The 20,641-nt window shown below is 59.5% G+C and overlaps 2 protein-coding genes across 2 annotated transcripts; both read right to left on the reverse strand.

Annotated features, from left to right (window-relative positions):
• Positions 1 to 2,118: 2,118 nt before the first annotated feature.
• Positions 2,119 to 3,900, reverse strand: LOC308216947 (uncharacterized protein). The gene is made up of 2 exons (XM_080609649.1): positions 2,809 to 3,900; positions 2,119 to 2,198 (listed from the first exon to the last, which is right to left on the reverse strand). The coding sequence occupies exons 1-2, from the start codon at positions 3,597 to 3,599 to the stop codon at positions 2,192 to 2,194; spliced, it is 798 nt and encodes a 265-aa protein (XP_080465775.1). The 5' UTR covers positions 3,600 to 3,900; the 3' UTR covers positions 2,119 to 2,191.
• A 2,330-nt stretch (positions 3,901 to 6,230) lies between these two features.
• LOC308216948 (uncharacterized protein) lies at positions 6,231 to 14,849 on the reverse strand (the record flags this gene model as incomplete). The annotated part of the gene is made up of 7 exons (XM_080609650.1): positions 6,231 to 6,631; positions 6,927 to 10,433; positions 11,253 to 11,366; positions 11,922 to 12,030; positions 13,354 to 13,522; positions 13,668 to 13,876; positions 14,784 to 14,849. The coding sequence occupies 6 exons, from the start codon at positions 14,847 to 14,849 to the stop codon at positions 7,693 to 7,695; spliced, it is 3,408 nt and encodes a 1,135-aa protein (XP_080465776.1). The 3' UTR covers positions 6,231 to 6,631; positions 6,927 to 7,692.
• Between the last annotated feature and the right edge of the window lie 5,792 nt (positions 14,850 to 20,641).

Here is a 20,641-nt window from a genome sequence, read left to right on the forward strand (position 1 = left end):
CGACAGATGGGCTGCTCTGGGATGCTGCCCTGAGGGATGCTCGGCACCATGCCCTGCATCCTGCAGGGGTGAGCCGCTGCTCCCAGGCTCCCACCTTTGCTTTGTGAGCCATTTGCGTCCGCACAAAGCAGGATGGGTAGAACCAGCAGCCCATGATAGTGCTCCCGTGGGTCTGCGTGGCCTGAGTTCCTCACGGGAAGGGGGTCTGGAACATCCCTGGGATGAGTGGTGCTGCTGTGGGAGCCCTGCAGCCCCTTGGGGCTGTGTTACTCCAGCACAGCTCTGCCGGGCTGACATCTCCCCAGGGGACCCATCTCCCCTCCAGCAGCACTGGTGCGCCTGGATACCGAGCTCCATTTGCCGGCTCTCACATGTCCTGGGCTTTCCCTACCTCCGGGGACTTCCAGCTGCCCGTGGCAGGAGCCTGTCAGGATGGGGTTGCCTCGGCCAGCTGCACCAAAAGCACCAAACTGCACCAGAATGGGGAAGAGGCTGAGCTTCACCCTGTTACTGGAATTGAAGAGGGGGGGAAGGAACTCTTACCCACGCCACCCCGCTGCCAGGGGAGGGGTTCGTCCTGTGACACTGGTGATGCTCTGAAACCTCCCCGGGTCTCAGGTGTTTGTGACTTCTGCTGCTGGGGGTGTTCCCCCATTCCCATCCACAGCTCACATCCTGCTTCTCCGTGCCCCCCCACCCCCCACCGTTGCTGGGATGAGGCTGTGTCCAGCTGCTCCAAGGTGCCATGATGTGCTGGCCCCATCCCTGCTTGACTCTGGTACCCAACAGCCCCAGTAACCAGCTACCGACTTCCTGGAGCAGAGCCACAACACTCAGTGTCAGCACAGGGAGCAGCACGGCTGGGGCAATGAGGACATGGGGACACTGTGTGTTGGGAATATTGGGACACAGGGCATTAGGAACCTGAAGCCAGTGGGACACAGTACACGGGGACATCACAGGTGTCGGGGACATCACAGGTGTCAGGGACATCAGGACCTGGGACATGGGGACATTGGGACTTGGGGACACGGGAGCAAACCCTGCTGTGGCCCCAAAGGCACAAATTCCCACCCAAGAGAGAGAACCCCCCAAACCTGTGCCAGAAAGGACGGAGCTCCTTGAAACCAGTGCCATGCACAGTGGTGTAGAGCTGGGCACACCGGTGCCCTCATCAAGGGCCTTCCTCCTCGTGCCCACCCCGGGGACAGGCTCATCGGGGTAAGGGGACCCATTGGGCTCCCAGTGAGATGGAGACGGGGGTTCCAGGCTTTAATTCATGTCATGATACACATCAAAGTACTGGCAGCAGCACAGGAAGCAGCGGGGGGACGGGGCAGCGCGGGGGGGCCTGTGCAGGCACCGCACAGGGCTTCACTTCGTGATGGAGGTGCTCGAGCCAAGGGGAAGCTCGTGGGCAGCGCGGCGCCGGCCTGCAACCCACAGCCACCGCGGCTGAGCCCGGCCGGCGCCGAGATGTCCCTGTGGAGGGTGACACATTGGGGGGAAACATCCTTGGGTTTGGAAAAGGCAGTTCTGCTGCTCCGGCTGGTTGTTACCCACACGGAGCATCCCGCTGCGGATGGCATCACTGGGGATGGCAGGACTGGGACACTGCTGTCACCAGGAGCTGGAGCTGTGCCATGCATCAATCCCCACCTGCAGCTGCCTGTGCCCAGCACAGCAGTGTAGTGCAGTTTTCCCATCTCCCAGCCAGGCTCCCAACCAAACTCCAATGCTGTTTGGAGTCGGCACATCTGCAGAGCGGAGCCTTCCCACCATCTGAAAGCCCGCGGTTCTCCCACTGCCCCAGCCCCGCACCTTCCTGGCCTGGTGCTCCCAGATGCTTCCAGGTCATCCTTCAGCTGCTCACCACCGGCACCACCCAGGGGTCTCAGCGCTGCTGAGGCCGGGGGCCCTGCCTCGGCACAGCCCCTCCTCTGTGCTGCGCTGCTGCCAGTGGGGAAGCAGCCTCCACCCTCGGGCTTTGTGTTTGATTTCATTTTTATTTCGCGTGCTTTCTGCCTCGCCGGGGGCTCTCGGCGCAGCCGGGACGAGCCTCCCCCTCCTCCTCCTCCTCCTCCTCCTCCTCTTCACACCCGTGGCAGCTCAGTGCTGCGGCTCCTTCCCGGCGTAGCATGGCATGGGGATGCGGCCGGCGGCTGCTGAGGTCCGGCTCCACACTGGTGCATCATTCCCTGGGCGAGCAAGCACAGCAGAGGTTACCCTGCGCCAGCACCTGGCACTCTGGTGTTGTGGGTGGCAAGCGGGGTCACCACCAGCCATGTCAGGCAGGGCAGGGCAGGGGGATGCTGGGAATGCCCTGTGGAAACCTCCCTCCTCCTCCTCCTCCATGGCTGGGGGGAGTTAAGCTGTGACAATGGGGAAGGGAAGAGGGGCTCCTGGTGAACCACGTGGACTGCTCAAGGACAGGAGGGCTGAGGCTCCGGGTGCTGATAGCACCGGCCTTGTGCCTGTCAGCAGGAAAACCCCAGCAGAAGGACAAAGGGTGGGAAGTGAGCAAGGAGCATGGCCGGGTGGTTCCACGGCCAACCTGCGGCTGCTGGCACCCTGTCACACCAGGCAGGGCTGCATGTGCAGCCCCAAGCAGTTGTGCCAGCAGCTCCTGTGTCTGCTGACAGGACCGTCACATGCCCCCACACCCTGGGGAGCATCTAGTGACCCCCAGTTCCCCCTGGGACAGAGTCCCCTGCAGCAGAAGGGAGTGCGAGCGGAGCGCCGGTGCTCCCATAGGCCTCAGGAGGGGAACCGGCTGCAGGGGGACACGCCGGGAGGGAGGGGGCTCACGTGAGGGCGGCCTCAGCCCTATGGGCACACTGGTGCGCGGTGAGGTCAACCTCCTGGGCGAAGCTCTGGCCGCACTGGGTGCAGGAGAAGGGTGTCCCGGCAGTGTGGGTGCGCCGGTGGATCCTCAGGGAGCCCTTTTGGCTGAAGGCCTTGCCGCAGTCGGGGCAGGCAAAAGGCCGCTCGGCACCGTGGCTGCGCTGATGCGTGGCCAGGCTGCTCCTGCAGCTGAAGCCCTTCCCGCAGCGGGCACAGGCGAAAGGGCCACCGGTGGCTGCCTCATGCGGCTGCGGTGAGCAGCTGCCGCCGGGCTGGACGTCGGCAGCAGTGGTGCCGGGCCGGTCCTCGGCGTGGGTGCGCTGGTGGTTGAGAAGGAAGCGCTGCTCGCGGAAGCGCTTCCCGCAGCGCTGGCAGGAGAAGGGCTTCTCGCCGCTGTGGATGCGCTGGTGGGTGAGCAGGTTCTGCTTGAGGCTGAAGCTCTTCTGGCACACACCACACTGGAAGGGACGCTCCCCGGTGTGGATGCGCTGGTGGATGATGAGGTTGTGCTTGAGGCTGAAGGCTTTGCCGCACTCGGCACAGATGAAGGTGCGCTCCCCGGCGTGGTGTTTCTGGTGCCGGGCGAGGCTGGGCTGCTGGCCGAAGCATTCCCCGCAGAGGATGCACTTGAACTCCTTCTCCACCTCCTCCTCTGCCTGGCTGTGGATCACCAGCGCCTTCTCGTCGCCCAGGCCCTCCTCGCCCCCCGGGAAGGCGAAGGGCTTCTCGCCCGCCGGCGACGCCAGATCCGTCATGGGCACCCGCTGCCCTGGGGAGCGCAGACAGGGAGGGCTGCAGCTCCGGCCGCTGGCCCTGGTGCCCCGGTGCGGGGCTGTGGCAGCCCGGTGTGAGGAGCCCCGAGGAGGAAGGTGACAGGGCCCAGCCTCGGCTGGAGCGGGACCGCGGCGTGGGCCGGGCCCTGCAGCAGGCTGAGGCAGCTCTCCGGGGGCCGGAGCGCTTTGCCTGGAGGGGCCGGGCCCGGTTGGAGGGGGCGGGCGCTTCAAACCCGGCACCGGGGAGACCGGAGCTGTGAACCGACCAGGAGACGCCGCAGTGCGCCGGCCGGGCCGGGCCGGGCCGAAATCAGCCGAACCCGTCCGAGCCGGGCCGAGCAGAGCCGAACCCGGCCGAGCAGAGCCGAGCGCAGCCGAACCCGGCCGAACCCAGGCCAGCCGAGCCCAGCCGAACCCGCCCGAGCCGCCTGTACCTGCGGTGGGCCCGCCCCGGCGGTCGGTTGCGGTCCCGGTCTCGGTCTCGGTCCCAGCCCCGGCCTCGGTCTCCCCCGGCGCATCCTGACCCGGCGGGTCCCGCGTGTGTCCGCGGTGGTTCCTGCGCCGGTGGGGCCGGGCCGGGGCCGCCGCGGGGCCGGGCCCGTCCGGGACGCAGAGGGTGTCCCCGGGCCCGCTCCCCCCTCCCCTCCCCGGGGCTCCCCGGCCCCCCCCGCCCGCAGCGTGGCCCCCTGACGCTGACCTGCCCGAGCCGCTGCCGCGCCGCGTCCCGCCGGCCCCGCCCGGCCCCTCCCGCCCGGCTGACGCACCGGCGCCCGCCCGCGCCCGTCACCCCGGCCTTGCGGCGGCTCCGCCCGGGGGGGCGGGGGGCGGTGGAGCCAGGACCGGCAGCATCGCACTCCCCCAGGGGGGACCGACACGACCCCGACTCTGCCAGGGGACAGCCCCACACCACACGTTGCTCCTGCCCCACAGTAACGTGTGTGTGTTGTTCCCACCCCCACCTCCGGGCCTGGGAATTGTCCCAAATCACCCCAAAACCGGAGGAACCAGCCCTGCCGCCCGAGCGAGTCTGGTGGGACCGGGAGCGCCGGGCCCGAACCAGAGGGTCCTCAGTGCAGCCGTCAGCACTGGGGGTGGCTGTGTCGCAGGACAGCAGTGAGAAGCCCCCAGGCCCTGCCCCTGTGCCCCTGTGACCTCCTCCATCCCACCCCGCCGTCGGACCCAGGTGCCTGCAGCCGGGCCGGTGGCACACGGCTCTGAGCTGTTTCGGGGCTGTTTGCACTGGGAGGAGCCCCTTGTGCTGGCTGGGTCCTGGGTGCCACCACCACCAAGGACCTTCATCTAGCACATGGTGTGGCCATTGCAGCTGGGTTCAGCACCAGGATGTGCTGGCAGTGCCAAGGCACTCTGGCTGCAGGCAGCAGCGGCTTCTCCCAGATCAGGACAGGCTTGCGTGTGCTGGGCATGGCTGTGCCAGTGGGACCAGGGGGCCCAACACATCCCCAGCAATGAATGAGAGCACTATGGAATGAGAGCACTGTGTCATGGAATGAGAGCACCAGTGACCCTGGGAACACCTGGGGGTGTTTTGGTGGAGCAGAGCATATGTGACACAAAGCCAGCCATGCCACTGTCACACTGTCACTGGTGGTGACAGCAGCGGGTGCTATGGCACAGAGTGGAGCTCATGGTGCCACAGGCAGCTCCAGACTGGGCTATCATGTAGAGGTTTGGCAGCCATGGGGCACGGTGGAGGTGCTGGGCCTGGTGCAGCAGCTCTCTGCAGGCTGCAGCTTGCCGGGGCTCAGCAGCGCGCTCAGCCGGGACGCCCGTCGGCAGAGATTGCTATCACTGTTGTCTGGACCTGCTGTGCTGGGGCCTGGTGATGCCAAAACACCAGCTGTGTTTGTGCCTGCCAGTGCCAGGAGTTGGTGGGGCTGCACAGAAGGCGATGGGAGACCTGTCCCCTTCCCAAGGGGGCTGAGGCCATGAGCACTGGAGCCAGCTGGGGGACAGCTGAGAGGTGGCTTTGCTGGGGGACAGGAGAGGGGATGTTGGTCCCTGAGCAGTGGCAGGGGGATGGTGGAAGGCCACCTCCATGCCATGGCCCTCCCAGAGCATGGGGAGCACATGTCAGGGCTGGTGATTCTCCAGCAAAGGATACCTCCCTCTCTGGAGCGGTCATCAGTGGACACTACTGGTAATGAGCCCAAAGTGATGCCAAACCAGAGCCCTGCTGAGCCCCAAAGCCCTGGTGGCCCCAGTGGACTTCACCTGGAGCCCACAGCAGCAGAAGGGAACACCAGTCCCAGAGCTGGTCCTGGGCCTCGGCCATGAGGTGATTCTGGCAGAGGAAGGACCCTGGAGCGGCCAGGATGTTACCGATAAGGGCCCTCAGACCCCAACCCAAGCCACAAAGCACCAGATTTGCTGCCAGCCCCGTATGTTTTCCCTGTTAGGATCTGGTTTTGGGATGCTGAAGTCCAGAGTGCCAAGCAGCTCAGCCAGCAGCCATAAACGAAACTGCTGCAAGATGAGAGGAGCAATCAGCCGTGGGGTCAAAGAACTGGGGCCAGCTGGTGATGGAGTGCAGGCTGCAGTCCAGGTCAGGGCAGAGCAGCCCCAGCGCTCCCCGGGACAGAGGAGGCAGGAGCCTGCTGTGAGAAAGCTTTTATTTTAAATAACCTCAAAAAAATAGAATTGCAAGGACCTGAAACGCAGCTGGAGCGGAGCGAGAGGGAAGGGGGGTGGCGAGGCTCTGGTCGTGACCTGTGTCCTGGTGTCCCCTGGGCCCTAGTGGGTGGCAAAGCTGCGTGCTGCATCCCTTTGGATGCACCCCGAAGACATGTGCGGTGCTGCACCGAGCTGGGCACTGGTAACACCACCCCCCGTGTTTTCAAGGAAGGTCTTTGCCCAGCGGCTGGAGCCGCGCACAGGGAGACACCGGTTTCCCTCCGGCAGCAGGCAAAGCTCTTTTCCCCTTTTGGATAAGGACATCTTTTGAGCACCCGGTTCCTGTTTCTGCCCTGACCAAGCAGCTCCATGGCTCTGCCGCACTGAAGGGGAAGCGGAAATGCCCGATGAGCCTCGGTGAGGAAACCTGTACCTCCTGCAGCCCCCCAGCTGCTAGCAGGGAAAGGGGCAGACACGGCCACCAGTGCCACTACAACAGCTCCAGCAAGACCACAGCTGCTGCAGCTCCGCTGGCGTGTCTGTGTTACCTGTTCAGGAGTGAAGTGAGTACCAGAAAGAGGCGCGAGGCAGAACGATTACCCACAGAGCAAGCAGAGAAGCATAAGCACCCACCACCCCCCTTTACCCACCCCCCGTCTTCCCCCGTGCCCCTCCGACCTCATAAGAGAAGCTTCTCCAGGTCTCTTTCGGAAGCAGAGGCGAGCAGAGATGCTTCCAGGCCATTTTCCCAGCTGTTTCCCATTTTCCTGCCTCCTCCTGCCACCCCTGGGGTAGCCCCAGGCTGGACTGTGCTGCCTATCAACAGGAAGTCCCGGTTGAGGCCCAGTCCCGCTCTGGCCAGGCCAGTGGGTCGCAGCTCTCCATTCCAAATGCATCCTTGTGGAGTGAGATCCACTCTGGAAGAGAAGGACAGAGGGTTCTGGGAGAAGCTCTTGACCCATGGAGACCCCTACCTGCCCCACAGCGTCTCTGGGTCCATGCATCACCCAGCTGAGCTGGAGGCAGATGTGCCATTGCCTGGCAGAAGCAGTTTTTTAAGCCGACAGATCCCAGATCCCGAGCTCTTCCCGTTCACAGCGGTCTGTGCAGCCACAGCAGGAGCTGGCGCCGCAGATCTGGGGTCTGTCTCTGCTCCTCAGCTCCGTCCCCTCTACAGATCTGGTACGTTCAAAAGACAGAAGCTCCTGTGGCACATCCAAGTCCTGCGTCCCGAGTCCCGCACCGGGGCCGTGGAGCCTCCTGAGCCGCCATCACCTCTGTGCCCTGGCAGGCACCGCGAGTCCCAGGGCCAGCGGCTCTCCCTCGGCACTGTCCTCCCTTGGCGAGCGCAAGCTGCCGCCTCTGCAGCTTCGGTGTCTTTTAGTGCAGGAGCAAGGTGATGCAGGCTCTCGCCAGAGGCGGGTCTGGGCAGCCTGCACCGGCATTACAAGCAGCTGGGGCACGGCGAGGGCTTCTCTTCGCCATGCGCTCTCTCAGGCACTCTCAGGACTCGTTTCTCCTCAAAGCTCCTGGCACAGCCGCCGTACTTGCACCAGAGCTCCGCTCGGCACTCGGGCTGCGGCTTGAGGAGCAGCTGCCGCTGGCTGAGGCAGTCGGCGCAGCAGCACTGCGGCAGCAGGCTCGGTGGCTTTGGGCTCAAGCCCTCCCCGCTCTCGGTGCACTTACAGGGCCCTGGAGGTCCCTCCTGCGGAGGGTGGGAGCTGGGCACGAGGTGCTGCTGCTCTTCCTGCATCAGCTGCAGGAGGATGTCGGCTGCGCCCGAGGGGCTCTCGGGTCTGTTGGGGGGCTGAGCTCCCGGCCGGAGCTCATCCCGAGGCAGCGATCCATGAGCGGCTCCACGAGAGCAGGGGGGCAGCAGCAGGCCAGGGGGCTCAGAGCCTTTTCCCAGGGGAGCACCGCTGCTGTCCGGCTCGTCCTGGTGTGCCGGACAGGTGCCCTCGCAGCAGGAAGGTGGGATGGCACCGGCATGCGTCCTGCGGTGCCGGAGCAGGTGAGCCTTCTGGCTGAAGCCCTTGCCACACTCAGCACAGCGGAACGGTCTCTCCCCGGTGTGGGTCCTCTGGTGAACAGCCAAGTTCACCTTCTGGCGGAAGCGCTTCCCGCACTCAGCGCAGGCGTGGGGCCGCTCCCCGGCATGGCCCTGCCGGTGCAGCTGCAGCTCCCCGTGCTCCTCGAAGCTCTCCCCACACAGCGAGCAGGGGTAGGGGCTGCCGGCGTGGCTCTGCGGTGCGGGGGGCTGGCCTGGCTCGCCCTGGGGCCGCTCGGCCACGTGCACCCGCTGGTGCACCCGCAGGGACAGCTTGCTCTTGAAGCGCTTGGGACACTCGAGGCAGGTGAAGGGCTGCCGGCCCGTGTGGGTCTTCTGGTGGGCGATGAGGTTGGGCTTCTGGGCGAAGCGCTTGCCGCACTGGGTGCAGGCGAAGGGGCGCTCCCCGGTGTGGGTGCGGTAGTGGGTCACCAGGTTGCCTTTCTGGTTGAAGCGGCGGCCGCAGACGCCACAGGTGAAGGGCCGCTCACCGGTGTGAATGCGCTGGTGGGTCACCAGGTTGGTCTTGAGGCTGAATCTCTTGCCGCAGACGTCGCAGCGGTAGGGCCCTCTGCCACGGTGGTTCTGCCGGTGCTTCACCAACCGCTCATACTGGGGGAAGCTTCTGCCGCACTCGGGGCACAGCCAGGCCCTCCCCTCCACCTGCTTGTCCTGGAGAGCTTTGGGGGAGAGCTCATCGCCGGAGCTCTTCTCATGCTCAGGGCATGGGTAGCACTTCTGCCCGGTGTGGCTCTTCTGGTGGGCCACGAGGGACAGCCAGAGGCCGAAGCTGTTGCCGCACTGGTTACAGATGAAGGGCTTCTCTGCCCCAGGGGCCGTGGGGGCCGCGGTGGTCGCCTCGCCAAGGACAGGCTGCACGCCCAGCGGACCCAGGAGGTGCGGGCCATGGGTGAAGGCTGCTGCACCGGCACCAGGAGCCTCAGTGTTGGGACCGTGTTGTGGCCTGAGGAGAGCCACCTTCTGGCAGAAGCCCTCCCCGCACTGGACACAGGGGAAGGTCTGCTCACCCAGGGCAGCGTGCTGCGGTGGCAGGAGCGGCTCCTTTGGGGGAAAGCTCTTCTCTGTGCAGGAGTACAGCTCCTGGCCCTCAGGGATCTTCTGAATGGGCAGCGGTGGCACAGAGCTGAAGGGGGGCTCTTGCTCGGGCCCCCCAGGCTGCAGCAGGGTTGGTGCAGCCCCATAGGGCAGCCCAGCAGCAGGACTGCGGCCTGGGCAGCGCCGCTGGCGTGGGGCGTGTGTCTTCTGGTGAGCTTTGAGAGAGACCTTGTCCTTGAAGCACTTCTGGCACTGCCCGCAGGGGAAGGGGCGGAGGTCCGTGTGGGTGCTCTGGTGTGTCACCAGGTTGGTTTTCTGGGTGAAGCGCTTGCCGCACTGGGTGCAGGCGAAGGGGCGCTCTCCGGTGTGGACACGGTAGTGGGTCACCAGGTTGGTCTTCTGGTTGAAGCTCCTGCCGCAGAGGAAGCAGGTGAAGGGCCTCTCGCCGGTGTGGATGCGTCGGTGGGTGATGAGGTTGGGCTTCTGCCGAAAGCTCTTCCCACACTCAGGGCAGACGAAGGGGGTGTCTTCCTGGTAACTCCTCCCTTGGGATCGCAGCTTCGGCTTGCCGGAACCACCATCCTCCTGCTCGCCCCCGGCTAGCGCCTTGTCCCCGGCGGCGTGGATGCGCTGGTGTGCCAGGAGGTTGGCCTTCTGGCTGAAGCTCTTGCCGCACTGCGTGCAGGGGAAGGGGCGCTCCCCAGTGTGCACACGGCGGTGGGTCAGGAGGTTGGGGCGCTGGCTGAAGCTCTTCCCGCAGTCCCCGCACCGGTACGGCTTCTCGCCGGTGTGTATCCTCTCGTGCGTGATGAGGCTTTGCTTCTGGCGGAACCCTTTCCCGCACTGGGCGCAGCGGAAGGGGCCGGCGCCGAGCTGCGGCACCCAGCAGGCCACCCGGGTGGAGAGCGGGCTGAGGCTGGCGGCGCCGTCTCGCTCCGTGCCGGCGCGCTCTGGCGCACGCTGCCCAGCGTGGAACCAGCGGCTGGAGCTGCTGGTGGTGGCCGGGTACAGCTCGAGGGCCCCGGCAGCTACCCCAGGCTTCTCCTCAGGCTGCTCGACTTTGTTCACTCGGCCGGGCTCAACTGGATGGGTTGCAAAGAAATTTGGGATGTCAATTTCAGGCTTTCTTGGGATCACAGAACAACTCACGTTGGGACTCACAAGGATCATCAAGTGTGACTCCCGGCTCCTCACAGCACTGCCTGCCCTGAACCATTGTGGGCTGTAACGCTCTGAAGGATCACAGCCATTCCCAGAGCCTGCTCCACCCCTACCTTGCCTATAGCGGTGCTGGCAGCAGTAGCACAGCAAGGACTTGCCAGTAAGTGGCTCCAGATAGCTGCAAACTGGCCTCAAAAGGCCATAAATGGCCCCGAATGGCCACATGCTGGCCCAAGGTATTTGCAAACTGGTCAAAAATGGCTGCAAACTGGCCCCACACTGGTCAAAAATGGCTACATACTGGCCCCAAGTGGCCACAAACTGATAAAAAATGGCTGCAAACTGATAAAAAATGGCTGCAAACTGGCTGCATACTGGCCCCACATGGCTGCAAACTGCCCCAAAATGCCAGCAAACTGGCCCCAAATGGCCACAAACTGCCCCAAGATGCTGCCAAACTGGCCCAAAATGGCTGCAAACTGGCCCTAGATGGCTGAAAGCTGGCCTAAAATGACTGTAAACCAGCCCCAGATAGCCACATACTGGCCGCCAAACTGGCCCCAAATTGGTAAAAAAAGGCTGCATACCGGCCCCAAAGGGCTGCAAGCTGGCCAAAATGGCCCAAAACGGTTGCAAACTGGCCCTGAAGAGCCTCTGCCCACAAGAGGACATTTCCCCACCCACCATGGGCAGTTTCCCTGTGGTGCTGCAGGCGGCACCGGGTTGCAGTGTGCACTCACCCGCGCAGGGGCTCACGAGGATCTTGCTGTCCTCCTGCATCTGCTGCCCTTCGGCATACGACTCCTCTGACTGCTTGATGCCGAACAACCCACCGGGCTTGAAGAACCTGTAGCCTGTTTGGAGGGATAAGAGCCGGTCACCAGGAACCGGCACACTGCAGAACGTGCGCACTGGGCACGGACGTGGTCATGAAGAAGCTAAAATTGACGAGGCCGGGGGGCATTGCTTTCATCTATTTTAGGCTTCTGCTGCCTGGAGTGTAATTAAAAGATAAAAGGAAATACCAGCACCTGGCTCCCTCCTCCTGGCAAGGCAGAAGGCGGGAAGGAGCGCCATTCCTTGGAAGACGGCACTCACCGGGTAACTGCAGATCCGGCGTAACGCTTTTCCGATCGGATTTCAAAGGCTACCGCAAAAATGCGCTTAATTCCAGGCTGGGCCTCCCAAGAAGAGGCTCCATCTTGAGCAGAGCAGCTCGGGGTGGGGGCAGAGCGGGTGAAGGAGCTGCCTCAGGGCGTGGATTCCTCCCAGGGGTGCTACATCTGCGCACGTTTACATACACCCCTCCTAAATCCCCCCCACCCAGTCAAGAGGAGCAGTCAGTTGGAAGTGGGGTTCCCGCAGGACAGACTGGAGAACACCCAAGGGCACCCACAACCCTGTATCACCTGTGCAGGGGTCGGACGGGATCTCCGTGCTGACAGCATCCAGCTCGTGTCCGGCTCTTGGCACCTCGCTCAGCCGGGGGTATGGCAGCAGGTTCAGGGCGTGGGGAGGCTGGTGAGGGAGAGAGGAGAAGGGTTTCAGCGGATCCCCATTGTGGGTTTGGGGCTGTTTCCTTGGGGTTTTTGGCTGGTGGGATGAAGGCAGGGACCATCCCCCTGTGCTCGGCACTGCTAAGGCCACAACTCAAATCCTGCGTTCAGTTCTGGGGCCCTCAGGACAAGAGAGGCACTGAGGTGCTCGAGCCAGTCCAGAAAAGGGCTACAAAGCTGGTGAAGGGCCTGGAGCACAAGGCTTGTGAGGAGCGGCTGAGAGCACTGGGGTTGTTTAGAAGAGAAGGCTGAGGGGAGACGTTATCGCTCCCTACAACTGCGTGAAAGGAGGCTGTAGTGAGGTGGGGGTCGGTCTCTTCTCCCAAGTAACAAGCAATAGGACAAGAGGAAACGGCCTCGAGCTGCTCCAAGGGAGGTTCAGGTTGGATACTGAGAAAAATTTCTTCACCAAAAGCGTTGTCAAGCACTAGAACAGGCTTCCCAGGGCAGCGGTGGAGTCACCACCCCTCGAGGGATTTAAGATGTGTAGATGTGGCACTTGGGGACATGGCCTTGGCAGTGCCGCTTTAATGGTTGAACCCAATCTTAGAAGTCTTTTCCTACTTCAAGAATTCCCTTTCAGACCAGTGCCCACAAGCCACCACCAGCCCCACAGTGAGGCGATGGGCACGCCACACCACCTTCAACAAAAGCCCTTGCACCCCTTGAACCTGAACTTGAGAGCTAACGGAGGAAGGGAGGATCCTGACTCAGCAGGATCACCCCTGAAGTGTTCTCCTGGCACTCTGGATTTGCAAACCCCACCCTGCCCCATCCAACAGGATCCCTTCATGGGATCAGCCAGCCCAGCCGGGGTCTGTGCCTGGGGAGGGAACCCCTGCACAGATCCAGATTGGCTCTTCCTGGGAAGCTCTAAACCCAATCCACCCATCTTCACTACCACCACCCCCCCCCAGGATTCCTCCCCTCTTCCCTCGGAACTCCTCCGCAGCTTGGCAGGAGCGCGAGGGGAGCAGATGGCAGGAGACGCGGCACCCGCCGCGCTCTGACGCCTGCCGTGACTTTCAGAAGCGCCAATTTAGAAGAAAATAAAAACTCTTGTGGGGGGTTTGTTCGGCAACTCGGGGAGAAAAGCACCGGGAGAGCTCCCACTTCTGGGAAACCCCCAAATCCCGCCCCCCCCCCCCCCCCCCCCCAAAATGGAACAGGAGCCGGGATCCCTCTGGCCACCCTGACTCTGCTCTGCCACGGCTGGAAGGGGCCGCGCTTCAGCAGCCGTTCCACCGGGATGGCGAGGAACCCGTTACCCCCCTTCTCCACGTACCTGGGGCGCTCCCCCTGCAGACATGGCTCCCCTCGGGGCCGCCCGGCGAGGGGAGAGGACATGAGCGCCGGGGAGGGCGCGGGGCGGCGGCCGTGCTTCCCCTCCGCCTTCCGCCACGGTCGCGGGCTCCGCTCGTCCCCGACTTCCTCCAAATGGCTGCGCCGGGGCCCTGGCAGAGCGAGAGAGAGGAGCCGGTGAGCGGGGAAGCGCCGAGAGGGGAAGCTCGGCCGCACAGGGAGAGGCCCCGCTGTGTCTGTATCCCTCCTCCTCCTTCTCCTCCCCCGAGTTATTTTAGGGGAAAGGAAGGCGCCGACCCCGGCTCTGGCCCGGATTCGTTCTGTTTACGGCGAAGCTTCCCCCACCGCTGCACGCGCAGCGCTACTGGGATTTGTAGTCCGTGCCAAGAGGCCCCGGCCCCGCGCGCTGGGGGACCGGGAAGTGCCGCTGCCGGGAGCTGCCCCGGTGTGGCCTCGCCCTGTGCCACAGGGACCGAGGGTCTCGCTCCCGGCTCCCGAACACCCACCTGGAGAGAGCCCAGACAAACGCCGCCAGCCCCGGCTTCACGCCTCACCCGGCGTCTCTAAAGGTGCCTGGCCCACCCAAGCACCGTGGCACGGCGCCTCCAGGCTGGGGCTACCGGGAGAGCCCCTGTATCCCACATCACCCCTGCAACACTGCGCCAAACTCCTTGCTCATAAAACACGGGTTGGAATCTGGCTGGTGAGAGGGGCCGGGCCGTGTGGGAGCTGGCAGGATCCCAACCCTTCCTCTCTCCCTGGTAGTGCCGGGCTTCTCTGGTGCAGGCACCCGTTGTGGTGACATGGTTACAGGCATCGTTACCCCCATCATTAGGTGCCACCATGGTGCCACGGTGAGTGCAACGGAGCTGCATCACTCCCCACAGCCATCACCAGCCCTGGCACAGCCAAGGGGCATTGGGAATGCTGTGTGGGGTGGGGGATTCCTGAGGCTCTCAGAGGGCAGGCAGGGCCTCGAGGCCACCCCTGCCCATGGCACCATCCCACTGCCATAGCTGCTGCTCCAAAGGGGAGAACCGGCTCCCAGGAGCATGGGTGGAGGACTTGGATCCAAAGCGGAGAGGTGCCGAGCCCCCATCCCATGACACCCGGAGAAGGGGTCAGAGCAGCGGGTGGTGCAGCCAGTTGATGGGACAGGTCTCCGGCGGTGGCAGAAACTGGCCACGGAGCCTCGGCCCCCACCCCACCGGTGTTCCCATCCCAATCCCGTGTTTCACACCCCAGGAAGCAGCGGTGCTTTCCCGCCTCTCCTCCCTGGCACGCGAGGGGCACGGACACGGCAATGGCGGGGGCACTCCGGGGGGTACCACCACTTCCCGGGACGGGACAGCACCCCCCCAGTTCACCGGGATGGAACGGCCCGGGTGCCCCCGCGCCCCTCATCTCCGGTACCCAACACCGCCTGCCGGGCCCCCTCCCGGTCCCGGGCCCGCTCCGTGCCAGGCCGCGCGTTGCCATGGCGACACCCTCCTTCCCCCCCCCCCCCGACAGGTCCCGGAGTCGCCTCCCCGGGGAAACTCACGAGCGGGCGATGTCCCGCGACACGATGACGTCACCGCACTCTCGGCGGCGGCGGGGGGAAAGGAGGGAGCAAAAAGGGCGGGCGGCCGCCGCCGCGCGTGAGCACTTCCGGGTCGGCTTCCCTAGCGCTGCCGGCAGCGCCCTCTGCCGGCACCAGCAGAAAGCGCTCCTCCTTCTCCCCCCTACTCCGCTCCGGTACCGGCACCGGCTGCACCGCCGGGGGCCTTACAGGCGCGGGAGGCCCGGCCCGGGTCGGTGCGGACTCCCGGGCACCGCCAGCACGCAGCCCTGCTCCTGTATAAAGCGCTAAGACGCTGCTTTTGCAGTCGGCCATTAAACGAGCGTAACTGTGGGAGCACGGTAACAAGATGGCGGTTAAGGCGGGAAACTCTGTCAGGAGCTGGGTTAAGTGGTTGCACCTCATAACAAGTCCAGCAACGTGCAGACACCACAGCACAGAGGGGTCAGCACACACGGGGAGCGGGATCTCGAGTCGGAGCAGTGGGAGATGCAGCCAGGGGCGGGACTTCACGTGGAATGTGCAGGTGCCCCGGATAGGCTTGAGCGTCCGAGTGCCCAACCAGTGGGAAACATGGGAGGGACTTGGAGGAATAAAGGGAAGAAGTTTGTAGCCGTCGGGTGTGTTTACTCACCAGAACACCCGGTTTTGCTAATAGGTTTGATAAATCACTGCTTCCCTGCAAGCAGTGTGTCTGACCTCAGTGTTCCAAAAGTGTTTTGAGTTCTAGCAGATGGGGCTTGCCTGTGGTGAAGGCGGCGTCGAGGGCACCTCCGCTGCCAAAGGACGGGAAGGCGCATGCCGTTGATGTCAGTGGCCTCGTGCGGTGTCTACGCCAGTTCCGCAGCCGCTGACCTGAGACCGTTTGCGGAAGGTGGACCCAGTGAACCAGAGGGGGAAAAGAGAGAAGGAAAAAGTAGTTTTTCCTTCTATCAGCGACCAGGCAACTCCGTGCGCAGACCAAGGTGAGAAAATGGGGTGTTAAAGTGTTACCTTGGTGGGTTGGGCACTCTGGGAGACTTGAGTGATTTGGTTTGAGATGTACAAAGAAGCGTATGAAGCGAGTGTGGAGTCCAGGTCCTCATTTCTGTTATTCCGCAAGGGATACAGCCGGAGAAGGACAGAACATAAGGACTTGTTGGAAGGAAGTCTTGGGAAATAGAATGGAGAATAAGAGTAGTAGGCCTAAGGAAAAGAGGGAATGAGAAGAATCGTCCCGGGAATAACATTCTTCCAGATAGTGCCTTAGGGAGGATGTTAAAATCTTGAAAAGATAAGTCCTCTGCGAGAGGGAAGGGTAAGAAAAAAATGATACAGTATTGTTGTTTTGTTTGGACAAAAGAGAGTATTGGACCACTGCCCGTTTTCTGGCCAAAATATGGAGCGGATGAAGCTTGGGTACATCAAACTTTAAATCTGCCCATAAATAGTAAGAAACCCTTTTCGCAGGAATTATTATGCTGCATGCTGAATAGGAAACCCTGCAACTCAGTTACTTCCTTTGAAAAGAATCAGTGAAAAACCCGAAGAAGATCCTGGGAAGTCTAAAGCCTGGGATCCACTGAAATGTTTGCCCCTTTCCCCGATTATCCCTAATCCGCCTTCAGTAAACCCTGATGAAACTGGCTTTATTCAATCCTCTCTCCCATGAGGATGATCGGTTAACTCGTCAGGGGGCTACAGCCAGTGCCCTGCCTCATGTTGAATATTCTAACTTAACTAAAGAACTGGACCAATGTAAGGAATGTCTCCTAGACTTTCCTATGCCCACGGGAAAAAACCACCCCGAGAAAGGAGGAATTACCGAGAGCTTCTGTCTCCCGCGGGAGGTTCCACTGAGTGCAGAACAAGTAGGGTGTGTGAGTGCCCCACTCACCAGCACTGAAGTTAGAAATGTTAAAAAAAGAAATGAGACCTTTAATCGAAGACCCGATAGGGTTAGCAGAGCAATTAGATCAGGCTTGGGGACCCCACTTTTATTCTTGGGAAGAAATGGTGTCTATAATGAATATCTTATTTATGGGAGAGGAAAGGGCAATGATTAGAAGGGCAACCGTGACGGAGTGGGAAAGAAGGCATCCGCCTGGCCAAGGAGTTACAGTGGCAGAACACAAGTTTCCTCATGTGGACCCAAATTGGGATAATAATAACCCAGCCTACCAGGCTAATATGAGAGATTTAAGAAACCTAATAATCCAAAGAATGAAAGAATAAAAAGAATTGGCCCCAAAATATCAGAATTTTGCAAAGGCTTTTCAAACAGAACAAGAAAAAGATGAAACCCCCCCAGTGTTCTTGCAGCGATTGAGGGATCAAATGAGGAAGTTTTCAGGAATGAATCCTGAAGACGCTGTAGCCCAGGGTCTACTGAAAGTCCATTTTGTAATTAAGGCTTGGCCAAGCATTAGGAAAATAGATGGGTAAAGTGAAAGACCCTTAGAGGAATTACTAAGGGAAGCCCAAAAAGTTTTTGTAAAGCAAGAGGAGGAGAAACAAAAGCAAAAAGCAAAAATGATGATGTCTGTGGTGAATCCAGTAAGTGGAAAAACGAATTAGAACCAATAGTTCATAGGGGTCGAGGAACATGGACAAGGGGAAGAGGAAGAGGTATGAGGGGTGTAATGCTTCCTCCTCTTAGTAGGGGACAGGGAAGACGGTGGCAATCACCACAGGTTGCCCAGCCATCAGCATGTTGCTTCCTGTGTGGGAAAAGTGCACATTTTGAATGTGAATATCCCAGTCTTGAGAAGGAGGAGCAGGTAATCCTGCTGATGACCTTTGAAGATACTGAATGGAGAGTCAGGGGTTTCTTAACTTGAAGTCCCACCAAGAACCCTTGGTAAATTTGAAAGTGGGACTTTCCTCAGGATGAGGAAGTGGGGTTTTTTTAGTTGTTACGGGAGCTGCTCAAACCTCATGGAACTTTATACTCCAAGGATTGAAACTATCTGATCAAAACCTGATAGTCTCAGGAGTAAAAGGAGAAGGATTCTCAGTCCCCATGTTTGAAAACACCATGTTAAAATTAGGAAATGAAACAACTAAAGGGAATTTTTTATATATTCCTGAGGCATGGAATGCATTAGGAAGAGATTAGATTGTACAATTAGGACTATGTTTATGGTCTTATTAATAGAAAAAGATGGAAAGGAAATAGATCCAGTAGTTTGGGTGAAAGAAGGAAATAGGGAAAGATTGAACATACCCCCTTTAAAACTCAAGTTGAAAAGGGAAGGTGACGTGGTAAACCAAAAGCAATATCCTATCCCACTGGAAGGACACAAAGGGCTTCAGCCGGTCATAGAAGCTTTGATCAAAGATGGGCTGTTGGCACCCTGTGTGTCCCCTTTTTACCTGTAAGAAAATCTGGCAGGTCACATCGTTTGGTCCAGGATTTGAGAAAACTGAACCGAATAGTCCAAGTCTGGCATCCAGTGGTCCCCAATCCTTATACCTTAATGAGCAAAATACCACATGAACATGAATGGTTCAGTGCGGTGGATCTGAAGGATGCCTTTTTGGCATGTCTGTTGGATCCAGAAAGCCGAGACATGTTTGCATTGGAATGGGAAGACCCCTACATGGGGCATAAACAGCAGTTTAGATGGATGGTGTTGCCGCAGGAATTTACAGAGTCACCAAGTTTATTTGTGCAGGTGTTAGAACAAGTATTAGAAAAATTCAGACCACCCCTGTGCGTCACCCTGTTGCAATATGTGGATGATTTGTTCATTTCAGGGAAAAAGAAAGAGGCAGTAGCAGAACAAACGCATTACTAAACTTTCTGGGAGAGCAAGACCTAAGAGTATCGAAGAACAAAGTGCTGAATGTAGAAAAAGACGTCAAATACTGTCCTGGTTTCAGCTGTAACAGTTATTATTCTTCTTAGTAGCTGGTGCAGTGCTGTGTTCTGGCTTTAGTCTGAGAACAATGCTGATAACACACTGATGTTTTAGTTGTTGCTGAGTAGTGCTCACTCCGGTCAAGGACTTTTCAATCTCCCATGCTTTGCCAGCGAGGAGGGGCACAAGAAGCCGGGAGGAAGCAGAGCCAGGACACCTGACCAAAACTAACCAAAGGGGTATTCCATACCACAGCGCGTCATGCCCAGTATAGAAACTGGGGAGAGTTACCCTGAAGGAACAATCGCTGCTCAGGTCAGGCTGGGTATCGGTCAGCGGGAGGTGAGCAATTGCATTGTGCATCACTGCTGTTTATTGGTTTCTTTTCCTTCTCCCCTGTTAGTTTTATGCTCTCTCCCCTTGTTATTTCCCTTATCATTATTATTATTGGTGGCAGCAGTAGTGATTTGTGTTATACCTTAGTTACTGGACTGTTCTTATCTCAACCTGTGGGATTCACATTCTTTCAGTTCTCCTCCCCATCCTGCTGGGAGTCAGGGCAAGGGAGGAAGGGGAGGAGTGAGCAAGCGGCTGCATGGTTCTGAGTTACCAGCTGGGCTTAACCCACAACAAATACCTGGAACACTTGATCAGTGAAGGAAAATGAAATATAAACCCAGAGAGAATAGAAAGAATAGTCGAATTACCTCTCCCAAGGACTAAGAAGGAGCTGAGAAAGTTCCTAGGGCTGACAGGCTACTGTCACCTGTGGATTGAGTCATACGCACAAAAGACAAAGGGGTTGTACTTAAGATTATTAGAAGAACCACCTGATGTGTTAGAACTAGTGCAAAAGCTAAAACAAAGTTTGATACCTGCTCCCGTGTTAACTTTACCATCCCTAGACAAACCCTTTCATTTATTTGCCACAGGGGAACGGCTCTGGGAGCCGTGGGCTTGGAACTGGGGAGGCAAATGACAGCCCATGGCCTGTCTTTCTAAATTATTTGATCCGGTCTCTCGAGGATGGCAGAGTGTGTACAAGCAGTTGCAGGTACTGCCCTTTTGATAAAGTAGAAAGCTAACCTTTGGAGGAGCACTTGTGGTAAGCACTCCACATCAAGTAAAAATCTTAGCTGAGAAGCAGGCAGATGGCTTACTGGTTCCAGGATTCTGAAATACGAAGCTGTATTAATGGAAAAAGATGATCTGGTCTTAACTGCTGGTCCGTGTCTCAATCCAGCCACCTTTTTGTGGAAAGGGGAAGCAGATAGTCAGAATCTTGAACACAATTGCCTTGACATGGTAGAGTACCAAGCAAAGGTACATCCTGGTCTAAGAGATATACCATTAAATGCTGGCCTCCACCTCGTCATTGGTGGCTCCTCCCATGTCATACAGGGGAAAAGGTACAATGGTTATGCAGCTGCTGATGGGAACGATCACAGTATAAGGGGAGCAGGGCGACTACCAAATACTTGGTCAACCTGAACATGTGAATTACATGCCCTGAACCAGGCTTTACAAATATCAGAAGGAAGTGAAGGAACTATCTATACAGACTCCCGATACGCCTTTGGAGCCATATGAAATGTTATTTGGTCTACCTTGTGTGGGTAAAGTAGGTGAGATCCTGCAGTTTGAAACTGAAGATATCTTTCTAAAGAATTATATACTGGAGCTCTATTCTTCCTTGTCTTTTCTCAGAAACACAGGACTCCATGCTTAAACGCCACCCTTGGAATTTGCAGTTCATACCATTCAACCAGGGGGCTGGATACTGATCAAGTCATGGAAGCACTTTAAATTACAGCCTGTATGGGACGGCCCATTTCATGTACTGTTGACCACTGAAACTGCTGTGAGGA

Source organism: Psittacula echo (assembly GCF_963264785.1).
Source record: "Psittacula echo genome assembly, chromosome: 2".
NCBI lineage: Eukaryota > Metazoa > Chordata > Aves > Psittaciformes > Psittacidae > Psittacula > Psittacula echo.

Excerpts from the sequence above, each read along its gene's own strand:
- LOC308216947 (XM_080609649.1), bottom strand. The coding sequence starts at position 3,599 with ATGACGGATCTGGCGTCGCCGGCGGGCGAGAAGCCCTTCGCCTTCCCG.